At 46.1% G+C, this 21,206-nt stretch overlaps 1 protein-coding gene across 1 annotated transcript in view; it reads left to right on the top strand.

Annotated features, from left to right (window-relative positions):
* Positions 1-21,206, top strand: part of shdb (Src homology 2 domain containing transforming protein D, b) — a 196,181-nt gene that overhangs the window by 97,805 nt on the left and 77,170 nt on the right. The window contains exons 4-5 of the mRNA XM_080213296.1: positions 12,290-12,367; positions 17,130-17,307. Of these exons, the coding sequence (XP_080069422.1) occupies positions 12,290-12,367; positions 17,130-17,307 (256 nt within the window). The remainder of the gene's footprint in view (positions 1-12,289; positions 12,368-17,129; positions 17,308-21,206) is intronic.

Here is a 21,206-nt window from a genome sequence, read left to right as displayed (position 1 = left end):
TGGGAGGAAACCGGAGTACCGGGAAGAAACCCAGATGTATTTTTCAGGAAAACCTTAAGGATCCCGCAGCTGTTAGCTGAGGAGACATGAAGCCTAGAAGAAGATAAGTCAGGGGTGTTGCCAGGGTTTGGTTTGCAGGCATTGTTGGTAAAGTTGGGGGAAGGGGGCTTTGGGGCCTGACTCAATGGTGTGGGAGGGATGGGGGTTTGGGAGGTTGGCCGAAAAAATCGGGAGGTGCAGCCTGGATTCATGGCCTAGGCTTCCCCTGGCAGGGAAAAAAAATCCCAACGGCAGTGGGAGGAGACCCTTGTGGCCATTTTCTGCCCACTTGAGGGTCTCAAATAGCCAAAGGGCGAGAGGTGCAGACTCTGCACAGACAGTGACCCAAGCCAGGAATTGAACCCAGATCCCGTGAGGCAGCAGTGCTAACCACTGTGCCGTCCCTCGTGTAATACTACTAACAAGGAGTGCCAAGCATTTTTCATTTATAAGCAGGGAATAGCTCATGACTTGAAAATGAGTAAATGGCCTTGATAGATTTATACGAGACATGTGGATTGAAATGCAGATCAGCCCTAATTTAATTAGATGGGGGAGTAGTCTTGAGGGGCTGAATGGTCGACTGCTGTTCCCATTAAGGGCAGTGAAGTGAGCAGCAGGGGTTTGCAGCGCGCAGTTATTATTTAGATCTAGCGTGACGGCTTAACATTCCGGTAATTCTTGATGAAGTGAAGTTACGGAGGGAGCTATTCATTCTGCACAGGCTGCCAGCACCAGCTAATACCCAAGAGTCCAACTTCCTGGAAAGATTCGCCGTCTTAATATTTTTAGTCCGTGTTAGGCTGCAGTAAATGAAATGGGATGTCAGAACAATTCTGGATTTGCATTCTTATCACATATAGTGCAAGAAGGGAAATAAAAACGCAGTCCCTTAACATAATTTGTAATGTTATGCATTTTGATGGGGTGGTGGGGGGGGGGGTTAAATTCGTTTTCCTCTCACTTTAAGGAGTAGCCTCGGGATATGATAAGCAGCCTGCAATTATTGTAATATGTGCGAGCGCCGGCAGGAAACGCAGGCCCGTAAATTACAATCTGGCACTTTAACGTAATGAAACTGCACTGACACAGTGCAATGATGTTCTATTTCTTCACTAAGCTGTCAGCGGCTTCTCTTGCCAATGAGGGATTGCTCCCATTATGCGGAGAATTAAAAATCAGCGGTATCTCTGAATCAAGTGTCGGGATTAGGGAAAGGGGCGCGGCAGAGATCAGCGCCAACCAGGAAAAGGAGCAAAGAGCTGACGGGAACAGCGACTCGCGTTTGTACACCTCCTTCAGTGTCGCAAAATAGACACGGGCACTTCACCCGACCAAAGTTTTGACGCAACAGGCCATGTTAGAACATAGAACCCGACAGTGCAGAAAGAGGCCTTTCGGCCCATCGAGTCGGCACCGAACACAATCCCACCCAGGCCCCACCCCTATATCCCTACATATTGTACCCACTAATCCCTCTAACCTACGCATCCCTGGATACTAAGGGGCAATTTCTTAGCATGGCCAATCAACCTAACCCACACATCTTTGGACTGTGGAAGGAAACCGGAGTACCTGGAGGAAACCAACGCAGGGTTTAGGACAATTTGATGTGGGCCTGGTCACAGAGGTTAGTTATTAGGAGGCTCTTCAGAAAGGAAGAGAGAGAGGGAGATGTAGGGAGGGAGTTAGAATTGAACCATGGAATCCCCACTGTGCAGAAGGAGGCCATTCAGCCCATCAAGGCAGCATCGACAACAATCCCACTCTAGCTCTATCCCTGTAACCCCACGTATTCACCCCTCTAGTTCCCCCTGACACTAGACCTCAGGGCTTGGACTGCCAGAGCAATGGCCGCCAGTGATGGAGTGAAGGTCGTGGGAGGTGCACGAGGATGGAGTTGGGTGTCAGTGGGCGTAGGCTCTAGAGGGGAATCTACAGAGGACTGCCTGGCTTAAAAAGCAAGACTGTGACCAACCAAACCATAGCGGACATATGTAGGGATGGAGTTAGAATTGAACCATGGAACCCCCAGTGTGCATAAAGAGGCCATGCTGGAGGTGGTTTATACCCACCCAGAGTTATATCTTCAAGGTCCAATGTACCGAAACCTGGCTGAGGGTAATGTGCTATGTCGCAGCAAAGATGCTGCAACAGCATTGGGTCTAATGTTCCCTCCAACTGGGCAGTTGCGCAGCTAAGTTTTTAAGTTTAAGTTTATTTATTAGTGTCACAAGTACATTTACATTAACATCACAATGAAGTTACTGTGAAAATCCCCTAGTCGCCACGCTCCCAACGCCTGTTCGGGTACACTGAGGGAGAATTTAGCATGGCCAAGGCATCTAACCAGCACGTCTTTCAGACTGTGGGAGGAAACCAGAATACCTGGAGGAAACCCACGCAGACACGGGGAGAACGTGCAGGATCCACACAGACAATGACCCAAGCTGGGAATCGAACCTGAGTCTCTGGGCACTGTGAGGCAGCAGTGCTAACCACTGTGCCACCATGCCACCCACAATGTGTTCTGCGGCAATGGGAGATGTGCTTCACAGAGACTGAACAATCCAGACCTCAGCAGTGTTCCCTTAAAGATGCATGCATGTGCAGCCACATGCAAACCTTAAAGGGACCGTGCAGTGTTACAAGCCAACAGCAAACACAAGTCCAAGGGAATATTAGTTGGTTCTTATCAGGGTTAATCTGTAACCAAACTCCAGACAGCATTGCCAGTAACTCTTAAAGTCACTTCAATCCTGAATGTTTCTTGTTGCATTCTTTTCAACCACAGGAATCATCAGTCAGTCTAAGGTATACAAATGTATTAAGCAGATGTACTAGTGCTTTGAAGTTTATTTACTATTGCCACAAGTTGGCTTACATTAAAAATTCCAATGAAGTTACTGTGAAAATCTCCTAGTCGCCACACTCCAGCATCTGTTTGGGTACACTGAGGGTGAATTTAGCATGGTCAACGTGCATCTAACCGGCACGTCTCTCAGACTGTGAGAGGAAACTGGAGCATGCGGAGGAAACCTACGCAGACACAGAGGGAATGTGCAGGCTCCACACAGACAGTGACCCCAGGCCAGGAATTGAACCCATATCCCTGGCACTGTGAGGCAGCAGTGCTAACCACTGTGCCACTGCTTGACAGAGAAAGCACTATTACAAAACCCTGGGATTGTTTTCCCAAATTTTAGGGTATTTCTGATTGTACATATGCTGCCTGTCTTGCACTGCTCCACACAATATGTTGAGTTTTCCTCTCCCGCCTGCTACTAATCCCGAGGTGGACTATACAAAGGCACGTTGACCTCAGACCGGAATTTCCGGTCTTGGGGTGAGCGCGTCCAGAACATCCCATCCAATGATTCTTCTATGGACTGCGAGGGCCTCCTTTCAGTCAGCATGCCGTTTCTCAATGTCAGACAGGTGTGGGTTCAAGTCTCTATCCGGGACTTGAACATGCGATCCAGGCTGACGGTCCAGTGAAGTACTAAGGGGTTGCTGCATTGCTGAAAATGTTTTCTTTGAGTAAGCTTTGAGCTGAGTTTCACTCTTTGTGGCTGGAGGTTGGGGGGTGGGGGGGGGTTGGGTTGTCGGGGCAGTGACGGGGGGGATTGGTGGTGTTAAAGCTCTCCTAATGTCATCTGACAAATAAAAGTGAGCTCTCTCTCAATCCTCTAAAAAGAAATCTGATTAATCAGTTACTCTTCTCATTTGATGGTTGTTGGATCTTGCTGTGCATTCAGAATTGATTGGATTTGAAATGCTTCAGCACGTCATAAAGTGTTATTTGAACGCAAGTTTGTAAACGCAGCCCAGTCCATCACGCAAACCAGCCTCCCACCCATTAACACTGTCTACACTTCCCGCTGCCTCGGAAAAAGCAGCCAGTGTAATTAAGGGCCCCACACACACCCCGGAAATTCTCTCTTCCATCTTCTTCCATCAGGAAAAAGATATAAAAAAAATCTGAGGTCGCGTACCAACCGAATCAAGAACCGTTTCTTCCATGCTGCCATCAGACTTTTGAATGGGCTTACCTTGCATTAAATTAATCTTTCTCTACATGCAATCTATGACTGTAACACTACATTCTGCACTCTCTCCTTTCCTTCACTATGTACAGTATACTTTGTCTGTACAGCATGCAAGAAACAATAGTGCCCACTGTACACTAATACATGTGACAATAATAAATCAAATCAAATCTTACCTCGCCTTGGACCTATAGAAGGTCCCATGTTCAATTTTAAACACTTGTTACTTATCAGGTAAAATGATGTGAACTTTATTGCATTGTCCTCAATATAGAATTGAAACTCATTAGATCAGCTAGAGAGTCAATATCTTTTCCCAAAGGTAAGGGAGTCTAAAACTAGAGGGTAGGTTTAAGGTGAGAGGGGAGAGATACAAAAGGGTCGAGAGGGGGAATTTTTTCATGCAGAGGGTGGTGAGCATCTGGAACAAGCTGCCAAAGGTGGTCATAGAGACGGGTACAATTTTGTCTTTTAAAATGCATTTAGACAGTTAAATGGGTAAGATGGGTATAGAGGGATATGGGCCAAATGTGGGCAACTGGGACTAGCTTAGGGGTTAAAAAACAGGGTGGCCTGACCAATTTGGGCCAAAGGGCCTGCTTCCATGCTGGAAACTTTTGTAACTCTATGATTATGACTGACTCCACAATCTTTAGTAGACCTCGAAAGCTGAACACTGGTGCCGTCAAATGCCATCTGGTCTTCTCCCAGGTTTTTTTAAAGCTTGTGGTCTCGCTGGTGGTGAGCTTGGAGGCAGGATGGTGGGCTTTCCAAATACTACCTCCTTCCCACCTCTATGAAAATTAAGTTCTGGGTGGGAAGGCCCACGGTCGTCCTCCTCGCCCCGCTGCCAAATGAGCCCCTTAAGCAGCCAACTCATGACCACATAAGGACCCCATTCCACCACCATTGATATCAACCTAGCTACACGTGGGCCTACCACCATGCGGCATACATGTCAGGTAAGCATCCATGAGCTGCTTATCATCCTGGAAAGGGACAGGAGATCCTTGATTAAAGGCACTCAGTGATTGATTGTGTCCACTGGGACTCTAGTTGCTGATTTTCCTGCAGTAGTTATAGCCTCTCCAATGGGACTATTGCACAAACCCCCAAGGGTCTTCACCCCTTCAGGGGAAGGCACATCAGCCACACAGCTGCCTGGTTGGACTGCGGTTTGGTAGGTCTTCCCAAAAAGAGGTAGTGTGGTTCTCTCGCTGGCTCTCCAGCCAGCCATCCCATTTCAGTGCAACTGGGTACTCACCTGGAGAGCTTCAGGCTGAATTAAGATCCCACTGAATTAAGACTTCAGTAGGAGGCAAATCCCACCCCCAGTCAAAGCCTGGCAACCATTCAGTACCGGAAGGACCAACAGGAATGGTAGCCCTTGTTGGTAATGTACTAGATTCTTCAGTCGGGATCATTGCTGGATCCATGGAGGGAGGTAAATGGGGTGGGATGGGAGTTGTTGGGTGGGATTCACCAGTAAAGGAGGACCCCCCCTCCCCGCAATCACAGGCTGCTGAAAAACTCAGCAAAGCATTTGCTGGGCAACTCTCCGTAGGCCTGGGAGATCCTTGTGAGTTCACTTAAATTGCTGCACCACATTAAATCCTGGTTTACTTAAGGATAATTGGTTTTAAATAGTCCGTTAATGAGCCTAATTGTCTTCTCATCTCCGGTGGATGGGTTTCCAAGTCTATCCCGCCCCCTTGCTAAATGTGGGACAAGATTCCCTCCACCAGAAGTCTGAAACATGGCCTCGCGCCTGATTCTTCCATGCCAGCTGCTGTCCTGCCCCCTCCAGCTCACTCCATTAAACTCATCCCGAAAATTCCCAGTCTTCCTGCCTTGTCTTGCTGCTTTTGACAATGAAGGTTTTCATGTTAAGCTTGTTCAGTGTTTGAGTGTCCACCCCCACAACAGATTGGATTGAAATAAGTTTTGGTGTAAGCAAAAAAAAGGGATAGTGGACCAGAGAGGAGACACGGTGGGAAATGTGAAGAAAAAACTTACATTTGATTTGATTTGATTTATTATTGTCACACGTACTAACATACAGTAAAAAGTATTGTTTCTTGCACTGTATACAGTCAAGGCATACCGTTCATAGAGAAGGAAACAAGAGAGTACAGAATGTAGTGTTACAATCATAACTAGGGTGTAGAGAAATATCAACTTAATGCGAGGTAGGTCCATTCAAAAGTGTGACAGCAGCAGGGAAGAAGCTGTTCTTGAGTTGATTGGTACGTGTCCTCAGACTTCTATATCCTTTTCCTGATGGAAGAAGGTGGAAGAGAGAATGTCCAGGGTGCATGGGGTCCTTGATTATGCTGGCTGCTTTGCCGAGGCAACGGGAAGTGTTGACAGAGTCAATGGATGGGAGGCTGGTTTGTGTGATGGACTGGGCCTCGTTCACGACCTTATTGTCCAGGAAGTGAAAATAAGGGAAGATGTCTGATCTAGGCCATTCATCAACAGTAACACCTATTAATATTGGGTCTTTACTGCAAGAACTACCAAAAGACAATATTAGGGCAACTGCCTAATTACATGCTCAAAGGGGTAGACTTTAACGAGCATCTTCATCGTAAGATCCCTACATTGCAAAAGGAGGACATTTGGCCCATCGAGTCTGCACTGACAACAATCCCACCCAGGCCCTATCCCCTTAATCCCATATATTTACCCTGCTACTCCCCCTGGACACAAAGTGACAATTTTTCACAGCCAATCAACCTCACCCGCACATCTTTGAATTGTGGAAGGAAACCCACACAGACACTGGTAAAACATGCAAACTCCACATAGACAGTTACCCAAGGCCCGAATTGAACCCAGGTCCCTCGCACTGTGAGGCAGCAATACTAACCACTGTGCCATCGTGCTGCCCTTAATGGAGGAATGAAAAGTAGAGAAGTTTAGTAAGGAAATTCCAGAGCTTGAGGACCAGTCAGCTGATGGAACAGCCATCAACAGTGAAACAAACCTGCTGAAATTCAAGAGGTTAGAATTAGAGGAGTGCAGATATCTCAGGAGGTTGTAGGGCTGGAGGAGATTGCAGCAATAGGGAAGGGGCAAGGCCCTGGATGGACTTGGAAACAAAAATGAGAATTTAAAAATTGAGGCAGAGAACCATTGTAGGTCAGTAAGCGAGGGTTCAGGAAGCATTGTTTCACATAAGGCCTAATGGAATTCTCCTCCACAAAAGGCTACGGAAGTTAAGGGTCTTGTTTTCACGACTGGAGGTGGAATTTTCCTGTCCCGCTCACCACGGGAATCATGGTGGGTGGGAGATGCCATGCAAAAGTCCGTTGCCCTCAGGCAGGATCTTCCTGTCTTGGGGCGAGCGTGGCCACAAAATCCCGCCCTAGGAGTGAGAGATTTCCGATGGTAAGAGTGTCAAGGAGTATAGAGCCCAGATGGGTATATAGAATTGAGGTGATTGAGGGACAGAGCAACCTTGCGGGGCTGAATGACCTCATCCTGTTCCTGTGTAATAAATGGTAATGACATTCCCAACCTGTCACTCAGACTTTCCCTGCCTCCCTCGTCTAGAGATTTTTGTAAACCCAAGTTTGGCATCTCCTGACCACTACCTTTTGGGTACCAACCTTATTTCTCTCCTAATCATTTTAATCTTTGCCCCCAGCACTATGAGCTTTCTCCTGTAACCTGGGGCGAGATCTTCCGACTCTTTTGGGAAACAACACCACAGAGAGGCCAGAAAATCTCGTCCTTGGTTTGTTATATACAGATACAGTGCGACTCTATACAGATGATCAATAATTCACTGAAAGATGTGGTTCAGTGGGCATCTGCAAAAGAAACAAGTTGTGGTCCAGTGGTAAATTAAACTTAAGGGCTTTAGAATCATAGAAACCCTACAGTGCAGAAGGAGGCCATTCGGCCCATTGAGTCTGCACTAACCACAATCACACCCAGGCCCTATCCCCATAACCCCATGCATTTACATTAGCTAGTCCCCCCAATACTAAGGGGCAATTTAGCATGGCCAATCCACCTAACCCACACATCTTTGGACTCTGGGATGAAACTCAAGCACCCTGAGGAAACCCAGGCAGACACGGGGAGAACATGCAAACTCCACACAGACAGTAACCCAAGGCCACAATTGAACCCGGGCCCTGGCTCTGTGAGGCAGCAGTGCTAACCACTGTGGCACCATACCATCCTTAAAAGTCTTGACTGGCCTCCAGGTGGGAAAGCCACCCACAAGCCTTCCCACCCACATTTAATCGGAGGAAGGTGAGAGGGGCAGCAGATTCTCTACTCCACACTCTCCTGCCAGCTCATAAAGCAGTGGGATGGCAGTGGCACAGTGGAATTATTACTGGGCTAGAAATCTAAAGACCCAGGGTAAAGCTCTGGGGACCTGGGTTCAAATCCCACCATGGCAGATAGTGAAATTTGAACTCATTAAAAATCTGCAATTATAAATCTAATGATGACTATGAAGCCATTGTCAATTGTTGTAATAAACCCATCTGGTTTGCGAATGCCCTTTAGGGAAGGAAATCTGCCATCCTTGCCTGGTCTGGCCTACATGTGACTCCAGACCTGCAGCAATATGGTTGACTCTCAAATGCCTGCTGAAATGGAGGGCGATTTGGGATGGGCAATAAATTCTAGGCCCAGCCAGTGATGCTCACATTCTGTAAAAATGAATTTAGAAAAAGGACCCCCTCCTTCCCCAACCCCATCTCTGAACTGACCTCTCAGGAGGCATTAAATTCTGCCCATTGAGTGAAATTAGAATTGAATTTTTTTTTTTCGGTCTGTATCTTGGCCATTTTGCTGTGTGTGAACGTGGGGAGAAGAGGCAGTTATGTGTGTGGAAAACCTCCCATGAAGAGATTAGACCTGATCCCACCTGCTGTCTATGGCTGTGAGCAAAGAGCAGAAAGGTGATTGATTAAGAGCGTTCAGTTGTTTTTCAACCAAGTACACATCAGCTCCAAGATAGAGGACAGATTGATTCACAAACCTGGCTAATTAATCAGCTCAGTTTTTTCTGAGCCTTCTATAAATACATCAATTGCACAAAACTAAATTGAGAACTGAGATACATTGGATTGAATAACAATAAGTGCTTGCATGTGTTGGTGTCTGTGGGGGTGTTTGCACACACGTGTAGGCATTTATTCATTTGAGCATATTATTCTGCGAATGTGCATGTGATGTGCGCCTCTGTCATCCTTTTGTATGTCTGTTTACCCAACTCTTGATGGTTTGCATGGTGCGTAGACAGTACCTTTACTTTTTCCCTCACACATCCAGCCTGCTGATAGATTGAAACAAAGTCCATATGAATGACTCTTACTGTTTAAATAACGGAGAATTTGTCTCACTCCTAGTCGACTGCAGAGACTCAACAAAGTGCTGCTCTCAACTCTTGCGTCATTTCAGAATTTGCTGTGTTTTGATGGGCCAAATTTTGATTTGATTTATTATTGTCACATGTATTGATACACAGTGAAAAGTATTGTTTGTTGCACTATACAGACAAAGCATACTGTTTATAGAGAAGGAAAGAAGAGGGAGCAAAGTGTAGTGGTACAGTCATAGCTAGTGTGTAGAGAAAGAGCAACTTAGTGTGAGGTAGGTCCATTCAAAAGTCTAATGGCAGCAGGGAAGAAGCTGTTCTTGAGTTGGTTGTACATGATCACAGAAGGTGGAAGAGAGAATGTCCGGGGTGCGTGGAGTCCTTGATTCTGCTGGCTGCTTTTCCAAGGCAACAGGAAGTCAATGGGTGGGAGGCTGGTTTGAGTGATGGACTGGGCTTCATTCAACAACAAAGAGTAGAAGTGCAGTTGTTGAGGCCTGGTGTAGAAGGTAGGACTTCAGATTTTGGGACATTGATGTCAGTTCTGGGTCAGGAAGTTCCTATTTAAAGTATTTGCACCTCAACAGGACTGGGACCCATTCCCTTACAAGGAGGTTCACTACTGGGGGAGAGACTAAACCAATTGGCAAGGGGATGGGTTACCCAGTTGACTGTCCTAGCAACTAGCTGGGTCAGCTACCCTAGGGTATGGATACAGGAGGTGCGTGGGTCACGATGTGTGATTCTCCCGGCTTACCTTGTTTTTAACTTCATGGAATGCAAAGCTATTGAAGGAAAGGAGATCCTTGTGTTTGCCATATGGGGAGAGAGACTGACCAGCACAGGTTTGGTGACCTGAACATGGCATGGCAAGGTAGCAAGTCCCATGTCGTCAATACTGTTGAGGTTTTTTTTTAATTAGAGTCACAAGTAGGCTTCATTAACACTGCAATGAAGTTACTGTGAAAATCCCCCAGTCGCCACACTCCAGCGCCTGTTCAGATACACTGAGGGAGAATTTAGCGTGGCCAATGCACCTAAGCTGCATGTCTTTCAGACTGTGGGAGGAAACTGGAGCACCCAGGGGAAACCCACACAGACATGGGGATAACATGCAGACTCCACATAGAAGGTGGGGACTGGAAATGAGGGGTACAGCAGTGCTGCTGTGGCAACCTAAGTTTCTGCATGATGTTTTCTTACAAGTCAGTATATTTCACGGGTGAGCAAAAGAGCAAAAGAGCACTCAGAAATAGGGTTAAACATTGGCATTGAACAGTGGACAGAGAAGTGTCTTATAATAACACGAAGGCAACGCGGTTAATGAGCTAACTCACCCATGGGCAACATGTTTTGGCCATCAGTTCTATCAACAGTGCAGCATTCAGAGTTCTTCACCTGGTTGTCTCTGCGCCATTCCCAGGGACAGCATTGTGAAGGGGTTCCACTAACTGTCGAGACTGACCCACTAGCACCGTGCCTGACCCCCTCTGGGCCCGAACCTGAACCCGAACCCCACACCCAATCAGGAGTCACACACCGCAGGATATTCCCGGGCACTTCTCTTCCTGACAAAATTCGGCACAAATGGTGCTCAGCGGCAGGAGTTCGGGTTTCGATATTGGAAAGTGCCCAGCTCTCATTTCCAGAGCCCCCGACAAAAGTCAGGCCCCTAACTCTTGGCAATTGGCTCTCCAGCATCATGGACTGCAGTGGACCACAAAGGCAACTCACCACCATCATCTCAAAGACAGTTAGGGATGGGCAATAAGTGCAGGCCTAGCCACAGATGCTCATATCCCACAAAAGAATATTTTTTAAAAGCCCACTCGATGTAGCTTTATGCTCTTGAATGACATCCTCACAAAATAATTTGCTCTCTTCTGCTCCATGAGCCTCCTTAACATGGGTTCCCCTTCCCACCTATTTTGCTCTCTTTATTTTTTCTCTCATTCTTGAGCCATTCCCTACATGAGGAATATCCGACACATTCAATATTTGATTTGAAAGCATCAAAGTTTCTGGGTGGAGGAAAGGCTGAGTGTATTTTACTTCCACAGCTTTAAAGGTCCTGTCAACCATAGAGTGCCTACAGTGCAGGAGGAGGCCATTTGGCCCATCGAGCCTGCACTGACAACAATTCCACCCGGGCCCTATCCCTGTAACCCCATGTATTTGTCCTGCTAATCCATCTGACGCAAAGGGCCAATTTAGCATGGCCAATCAACCTAACCCGCACATCTCTGGACTGTGGGAGGACACTGGAGCACAATGCAGAAACCCACCCAGACACGGGGAGAATGTGCACACACAGTCACCTGAGGCCGGAATTGAACCCGGGTCCCTGGCGCTGTGAGGCAGCACTGTTGACCACTGTGCTACTGTGGCTCAACCATCAAGGAAAATGCATTTTCTGAATATCTGGAACAAGATTAATTAAGGCTCTGATGGCTTTTGGTAGGACTTTTGTATCATCAGTTTCCTGTTCCCCATGACCAGGATGTGTTAGTTTGATTGACAACCACGTGTCATTAGCTGGAATGGATTGTCAATAGCGAGCACAGATTTTTGGAAACCTTTGACCAAATATAATTACAAAAGGCATGGGGGCATTATCCAATTAGTATGGGATAGTACCGAGGCGGTGGGTGGATGTGGTTTGGGGTGGTGATTGAAAGATGCCATTTTCTCTGCTTGTCATTCTGTTGGACGGAGTGGGCTAATTTCGAAAGTCGACAATGAGCAGGGAGCTTTGCCGTCTTCATTTGACCTTTCTCAGCTCTTTCTGTCCTTTTCTCTCCTACCTTTTCTCCCTGTTTCTCCCCCTCCGACCCGTCCATGTTCATCATTGCAGTAGAGATTAAGGAAATTAAAGAGCTCCCTTGGCCCCCTCCTGTGGGACAGCTAGACGATGACTCAGTGAGTGATGAAGGTGATTGCTTGCTTTGCTTTTCCCATTCGCCCCCACTCTGCACAAACTTGCCTGCATGGAATTGTCTCACCATCCTTTGCCTTTTACCTGTACCTTTCCACAGTAAATTGCCTGTTCCCAGGAGACATATATACATTTTGTATATTATGTATGTGTATTACAGTTTATATCAATTACTTTCATTTAAATATTAAACTTTAAGATATGATGCTTCAGAAGTCATGGGTCGATTTTTCCCTTAGTTGAAATAAAGGGAGAATTCCACCTGTTTTCTGTTCACTTAACCCGTTTGAACTGTGACATCAAAATGGCTGACAAAAGGATAAAAAATAGCCTCTGTTTCTCAAAGTCAACCTGATACGTGTCTTTTGACCAACTTTATTTCCTGAGGTAAAATCTCAAGCTAACAGACTATTTAAAAATCAGCACAGCCATTATGAAATTACATTATTGAATTTTAATTGTAATTGTAAAGTTTTGCTTCCCCCTGTATTTTCACCCTGTTTTTCTGTCCATGGAGGCCGGGGCCCAGAACTTAAAGTGTTCAAAAATGACTGCCACCCATAGCTGTTGGTGGCTGCTCAGAGATATCAGAGACACACCTCAATCCCCTTGAGAGTTTTCTTCTCCTTGTGCTGGATGTGTAGAATCAAAGAATCAGACAGTGCAGAAGAGGCCCTTCAGCCCATCGAGTCTGCACCGACATATTAGAAACACCTGACCTCCCACCTGATCCCACTTGCCAGCTTTTGGTCCATAGCATTGAGTGTTATGATGTGCCAAGTACTCATTCAGGTACTTTTTAAGTACCTGATGTTATGGCATCCTGTCTCCATCACCCTCCCAGACAGCGCATTCCAGACTGTCACCACCCTCTGGGTAAAAAAGTATTTCCTCATATTCCCCCTAAACCTCCTGCCCCTTATCTTGAACCTATGTCGCCTCATGACTGCCCCTTCAACTCAGGGGAACGGCTGCTCCCTATCCACTCTGTCCATTTCTTCATGATCTTGTCCACCTCAATCAGGTCGCTCCTCAGTCTTCTCTGCTCCAGAGAAAACAACCCAAGGCTATCCAACCTCTTGTCATAAATTCCATGAAGTATCCTCTGCACCCCCTCCAATGCAATCACACTCTTCCAGACCAGAACTGCACACAGTACTCCAACTGTGGCCTCACCAAAGCTCTATACAACTCCAGCACGATTTCATTGCTTTTGTAATCTATGCCTCGAATATATTTTCATTCCTTATTTTGGATGCTACTCATAAGGTGGCATGCCTCAAGCCTACGTCTATTCACATCCTCCGCTAACAAGCTATCACTGGCACTGCTGTGGAACAGCTGAGCCAGCCCTAACCCAGACTGAGTTCAGGGGCATCAGCTGATGACCCAGTTGCCACCACAGAGCTGTCATGCAGCTATGAGGACTTGGAACACAGAGGCACACAACAGATGAAAAAAACACTTAACACTGCTACTTCTGCCAGGAGGGAGCATTTGGGATTTTTTTTTTTCAATTTGATTCCTGGAGAATTTACTAAAATAATCCAGCAAGACACTGAGGAATATGTTTTTTTTCTGGAAAAGCACCATATTTAAATGAGGAAATCCTTTTCACTCATGGAATGAAAAGCTGGGATTACATAATGGCAGCTTGTACCGATGGCGTTGTGTTGTTTTCATGGCTGGAGCTTTGTCTTCATTCTGTGCCGATCAGTCCCTGTTCATCATTGAGGAGCTTGGATCATTTTTTCCGAAGGTGGCACAGTGGTTAGCACTGCTGCTTCACAGAGCCAGGAACCTGGGTTCGATTCTGGCCCGGGATGACTGTGTGAAGATTGATATTCTTCCCATGAAAAGTTAGGCTTATATTCATTAGAGGTTAGAAAAATGAGAGGGGATCTCCTAGAAACTTATAAAATTCTCACAGGATTAGACAGGGTAAATTCAAGAAGAATGTTCCCAAAAGTCTAGAACTAGGGATCATAGTTTGCAGGAAAAGTGTAAAAGGTCCTTTATCTCAATGTAGTCCTTTAAAGACAGAGGTGAGGAGGACTTTCTTCACTCAGAGAGTGGTAAATCTGTGGAATTCACTACCACAGAGAGTTATTGAGGCCAAAACATTGTGTGATTTCAAGAAGAAATTAGATATGGCTCTTGGGGCTAAAGGGATCAAAAGATATGGGGGGAAGGGGGGGGTCAGGATATTGAATTTATGATCGGCCATACCAAAATGAATAGCGGAGCAGACTTGAAGGGCCAAATGGCCTACTCCTGTTTCTAGTTTCTAAGTTTCTTTGTCTGCATGGGCTTCCTCCAGGTGCTCCTGTTTCCTTCCAAAAATGTGCAGGTTTAGGTGGATTGGCCATGCTAAATTGCCTCTTAATGTCCCAAGATGTGTAGGTTGGATGGAGTAGCCATGGTAAATATGTGGGGGAAAGGGTGGGGGTAAGGTACTTTGTCAGAGACGGTATAGACTCGATGGACGGAATGGCCTCCTTCTGCACTGTAGAAATTCAATGATCTATGAATTGGTCTCAGGGTCTGTAAATGGCTGCCATTTAATCCCTTTAGATTTCACTCAGTTGCAACAGGCCAAAAATATGTGAACATCTCCCACCTTTAAGGCTTCCTCCTGACACTGAAAGAAGCAACAAGGGTCACCGTGCACCGGTGCTGAAATGCAAATCTATCCATCTTGATTCAGAATGACATGGGCCCAATAACATTGCCGTCTACTGTTAATGAGCTCCAGGTAGCTGCTGAAGGGAACACTTTTGTTCCAAATTCCTTTTCAAGAGAATCCTCACTAGCGACCCTTAGCCGGCCCCTGGTGTTCACTCCTTGCTGGGCGACTCTGGGGAACGGGCTTAGCAGCAATTAAAATAGCCAACAGTGAAGGTCTGGTAATCAAAAGCTGTGAAATTAATGAAATTCTGAATGTGTAAAAACCATTGTTCAAAAATATAAAGAAGGAGAAACACTCAGCAGATGAGGCAGTGTCTGTGGAGGGCACAGTCAAGAGGGTTTATAGACCCTTGATTAGTGAACATCCTAATTGTAAATTTTCAATGGGAACAACAAGTTCCTAGTGTTCGTCTTAGGGCCGGCACAGTGGGACAGTGGTTAGCACTGCTGCCTCACAGTGCCAGAGACCTGGGTTTAATTCCTGACTTGAGCCACTGTCTGTGTGGAGTTTGCACATACTCCCCATGTCTGCATGAGTTTCCTCCACATGGTCTAGTTTCCTCCCTGTCCAAAAGACATGCTGGTTAGGTGCATTGGCCATGCTAAATTCTCCCTCAGTGTATCTGAACAGTGTACTAGAGGATTTTTGCTATAACCTCATTGCAGTGTGAGTATCAATCTACTTGTGACACTAATAAATAAACTTAAAAAAAACTCCATCCAATTCTTTATTTACCTTGGGCCAGTGGATCACATCTGACCTGATCCTGAAGCCAGAGGTGATCTACGTTCTCCTCAGGAGATGAGTGGTTGCTCCATCTGGTTTCTTGCACACCCTGTGGGATCTGACAGCTGGAATTCAAGCCATCCTTATCCAATCAAGAAAACTATGAGGAGGCAAGCCATGGTTTCTATGCTCCAAGCTAAAAGGGCTCCTTTAAAGATGTTGTTTCCTTCTCCTCTGGCAAGATGTCCCAGCCTGCCAGTGACTCAAATCAGGGAGCTCACTGTATGGAAGCTCAGTAATCTGCACAAGGATGATAAGGCCTTGGATAGGGTTCTGAGGAGATTTATTGGATTCAGACCAGGGATAAAGGACTTCACTTATTTGGAGAGACAGAGGATCTGGGATGTATTCCTTGATTTTTGATTTGATTTGATTTGATTTACTATTGTCTCATGTATTGGGATACAGTGAAAACCTTTGTTTCTTGCGCGCTGTACAGAAAAAGCATACTGTTCATAGAGAAGGAAAGGAGAGGGTTACAGTCATAGCTAGGGTATAGAGAAATACCAACTTAATGCAAGGTAAGCCCATTCAAAAGTCTGACAGCAGCAGGGAAGAAGCTGTTCTTGAGTCGGTTGGTACATGATCTCATACCTTTGCATCTTTTTCCTGAAGAAGCAAAGGTGGAAGAGGGTATGTCCGCGGTGCGTGGGGTCCTTAATTATGCTGACTGCTTTTCTGATGCAGCGGGAAGTATAGACGGAGTCAATGGATGGGAGGCTGGTTTGTGAGAGGGACTGGAGTCATTCAGGACCCTTTGTAGTTCCTTGCGGTCTTGGGCAGGGCAGGAGACATTCCAAGCTGTGATACAACCAGAAAGAATAAGAACATAAGAACGTATCTCTCCTCAGATGCATCTGAGGAGAGATATTCGGGAGGAAATTTGAGAGAAGTGTTCAAACCTCAGAAGGGTTTGGATGAAGTAAGCAGGAATAGTATGTCCAGTCTGATAGGGTGGTGGAAGCTGATTCAATAGCAACATTTAAAAGATGATGGCCGGAATCTTATCACCATTCCTGCCGGTAGGATTTTCTCATCCCACTGCAGTGAACGGCTGGCTGCCAAATTCTCCAACCTCGCTGCAGCGGGAGTGCGGCACGAACGGCCAGTAAGATCACACCTGACTTGATTTGAACGGGAAGTATTGACGGGAAACAGGATGAGGAGCGGGATTAACTGGATAATCCTTTCAAAGAGTCAGCACAGGCAAGACGGGCCAAAAAGGCCTCCTCCTCTATGTTATGTCTCTATGATTAACCCGCCGCTCTGTGTGTTTTTTTACAGTCCAGTTTGACGGCTGCGATTGGGACCGATCCTCTCCTTCTGCCAAAGACCGACTGAGGCAACAGAAACAGCTCAGCCCGCTTGCCACAGGGTCAAAGTTCACCAAGCCACAGACTCCAGAGCACAGCTCCACATTGCCCGAGAAGGTGGACCCTGCTCTCCCTTTAGAGAAACAAGTGTAAGTGTGAAAGCATCCAATCTACCTGTTCCTGGCCTATTGATTCAGACTAATAACAGGGGGCTATAAGTATAAGACAGCAGTCACTAATAAATATAAGCAATAATATCTCGGGAGAAATCTCTTTACCTCGAGAGTGATCGGGTTGGAACTAGCTACCATAGGAAATGCAATGGATGCAAGGTATTGCAAGAGCGGCACAGTAGCACAGTGGTTAGCACTGCTGCTTCACAGTTCCAGGGTCCTGGGTTTGACTCCCGGCTCAGGTCACTGCTTCTGTGGAGTTTGCACGTTCTCCTCGTGTCTGCATGGGTTTTCTCCGGGTACTCCGGTTTTCTCCCACAGTCCAAAAATATGTGGGTTAGGTTGATTGGCCATACTAAGAAATTGCCCCTTAGTGTCCAGGGGTGTGTAGGTTGGAGGGATTAGTGGGTGTAGTATGTAGGGATATGGGGGTAGGGCCTGGGTGGGATTGTGTTCAGTGCAGACTCGATGGGCCGAAAGGGCCTCTTTCTGCACTGTAGGGCTCTACGATTCAAGCAAAATGCTGCGGATGCTGGAATCTGAAACAAAAACAGAAAATGCTGGGAAATCTCAACAGCATCTGTGGAGAGAGAATAGGGCCACGATTTCGAGTCAGGATGACTCTTCATCAGAGCTAAGAGCAAAGAAAATCGGATGAGATTTAAACTATGTGGGGTGAGGGAATGCTGTAATTGGACAAAGAAGGCTGAGAAAGGCACTAAAAGCATCCATCAAATGATCAGAATGTATGATCACATTTGTCTGACTTCCTTTGCTCTTAGCTCTGACAAAGAGACACCCAGACTCGTAAACGTTGGTTTGATTGTCTCTCCACAGAGGCTGTCAGACCTGCTGAGATTTTCCAGCATTTCTGATTTTGTTCCAGCAGATGCTTTTAGTGAGAAGCTAGTTAAGTCCATGGGGTGGGCTGTGTGATGTATAGGCTGCTTCTATTTAATGAGCCAAGCCTCTTTCTCTTTAAAGAAATCCTGTACCTGTTAATGTGAATGCGACTCTCGCAGTAATGAAGATGTCGTAGCAAATCCTTTCGGCATCGCACTTTAATCTTCTTTCCCCTTGGATCAGACAATAATCCCCTTTTAGTATGAGTGATCACATCAAAACATTACTTTGTTGTAAAGCTATGCATGCACACAAGACCTCTCTGCCAGCAGAAATCTCTCGCTTCTTTCCCTGAAGGCACTGACTTTTATTGATGTACAGTCTCATTGCTGCCTGGCACGCTCTGGCTCTGCACCCGTATGTAGTCGCATCATTGAGTCATGGCATGCTATCTGATCACAGGGGGCCATTACACTCCCATTTGATCTTGTTCACACGACACATACACCATCAAAACAGGAGCTGCTGGATTACAACCAGGAGTGGGAATGTGGGCTGATTTTTTTTTGCTTCTCCTCGTTCAGGAGTGTGGAGGCTAGTTATTTGTTTAAAGTTTATTTATTAGTATCACAAGTAGGCTTACATTAACACTGCAATGAAGTTACTGTGAAAATCCCCTAGTCACCACACTCTGTTTGGGTACACTGAGGGAGAATTTAGCACAGCCAATGCACCTAACCAGCACGTCTTTCAGACTGTGGGAGGAAACCGGAGTACCTGGAGAAAACCCCCACAGACATGGGGAGAATGTGCAAATTCCATACAGACAGTGACCTGAGCCGGGAATTGAACCTAAGTCCCTGGCGCTGTGAGGCACTGGGGGCCGGGTAGGGTAGGGTTGGGTTGGGCGGGGTGGAGGTCGGTCAGGATGGTGATGCCACAGAATCCAGCACCTGGACTCGAGTGCAACAATCAAAAAGCTGAGAGTCCAATGTACAGAGAGGGTGCTGCACTGTCAGAGGTACTGTTTTTTGGAAGTTACATTAAACTGTCCTGCTGCTCCAGTGAATGTAGCAGTCCTGTGGCATAATTTTGAAAAAGAGCAAGGGTGATATCTCCTAGGTCCAGGACAATATTTATCCCTCAATCAACAAAAACAGAGATCTGGTCATTAACACATTGCTGTTTGTGAGAGCTTGCTGTTTGTGCATTAGTTACCATGGCTCCTAGATTACAACCGTCACTTCAAAAGTAACTCTGTGATCATGAAAAGTGATGGTTCAATCTTCTTCAGAATTTTTTTTGGGTCAATTCAATTTATGTTTATATAGCATCGTTAGTTAAGAAAGAATGTTCCAAGCCGCTTCACAGATTAGAACACAGGAGGAGCAGGGCGAGATCAGTAATGAGGCAAGTCGGTTTATCGGGTGGCTATTGAAAGCAGCCAGAAATGCGTCAGGAGAGGCAGAGTGTAGATATCTGAAAACTCTGCTATTGATAGACCAGAGGGGAAGGAAGATACAGGAAAGCCAAATTGGAAAACAGAGGTTACCACCGCTCGTGCCGACAGGATTTTCCCACCCTGCTGTAGTGAATGGAGATTTGGTTGGCTACCAAATTCTTCATGCTCGTTGCAGCAGGAGTGTGGCGTGAACGGCCGGTAAGATCACACCCAAAGTATTTGAACAAGGAACTAGGAAGCAGAAATAATTAACAAAAAAAATGTTGGACTTGGAATGTGACATTGGACCTGCCAAACCAAAATGATGAAGAAGGGCCAGTAAAGTCCAAATTCTTTGGAAAGGTTGAATTTTTTTTTTGTTTGTTCCCAGAATGCGCAGAACAAGGTCACATTTGCTGACCATCTTTAGTTGCTCTGAGGGCAAAACAAAATCAGTCAGTTCCTGTGCACTGAGGTCATATATGGAGGGGATCAGGTAGGGGTGGACAATTGCCTTCCTCTGGGATCTATTTCAATGTGGCTTTACTAAAATTTGTTCACTGATTAGGCCAGCATTTATTGCCCGTTGAACCTCACTGGTTAGGCCAACATTTATTGCCCATTCCTAATTGCCCTTTCAAAGAGTCTTCTTGAACTCTATGTGATGTAGGTTTACCCACATTCTGTGAGGGAGGGAGTTCCAGGATTTTGACTCAGCGGCAGTGAAGAGATGGCAGATATATTTTCAAGTCAGAATGTTGTGTGACTTGGAGCGAACTTGCAGATGGCAGTGTTCCCATGCATCTGCTGCCTTGTCCTAGGTGGCAGAAGTCAGGGATTTGGAAGGCGTTGTCAAAGGATTCTTGATGGATTTGTCAGTGGAATACATTGATACCACTGTGCGTCGTTGGACGAGGGAGTGGATGTTTGTAGGAGGTGTATTAATCAAGTGGGCTCCTTTATCCTGGATGGTATTGAGCTGTTTGAGCTGCACTCATCCAGGCAGGTGGAGAGCATTCCATCACACACCTGACTTGTGCCTTGTAGACAGTGGACGGGCTTTGGAGGGTCAGGAAGTGAGTTACCGATTGCAGTATTTCCAGCCTCTGATCTGCTGTGGTAGCTACAGCATTTATATGGCTGATCCAGTTCAGTTTCTTTGATTTTTTGATTTCATTTATTATTATCACATGGATTGATAAAGTATTGTGTCTTGTGCGCTATACAGACAAAACACACCATTCATAGAGTACATACAGGAAAAGGAAAGGAGAAGGTCCAGAATGTAGTGTACAGTCATAGCTAGGGTGTAGAGAAAGATCAACTTAGTGCAAGGTAGGTTCATTCAAAGATCTGATAGCAGCAGGGAAGAAGCTGTTCTTGAGTCGGTTGGTATGTGACCTCAGACTTTTGTATCTTTTTCTCGAAGGAAGAAGGTGGAAGAGAGAATGTCCGGGGTGCGTGGGGGTCCTTAATTATGCTGGCTGCTTTGCTGAGGCAGTGGGCAGTGTAGACAGAGTCAATGGATGGGAGGCTGGTTTGTGTGATGGATTGGGCTTCGTCCACAAGCTTTTGTAATTTCTTGTGATCT

The sequence above is a fragment of the Carcharhinus amblyrhynchos genome, chromosome 26, assembly GCF_965287045.1.
Source record: "Carcharhinus amblyrhynchos chromosome 26, sCarAmb.v2.hapA, whole genome shotgun sequence".
Taxonomy (NCBI): domain Eukaryota; kingdom Metazoa; phylum Chordata; class Chondrichthyes; order Carcharhiniformes; family Carcharhinidae; genus Carcharhinus; species Carcharhinus amblyrhynchos.
This window is presented reverse-complemented; position numbering and strand designations above follow the sequence as displayed.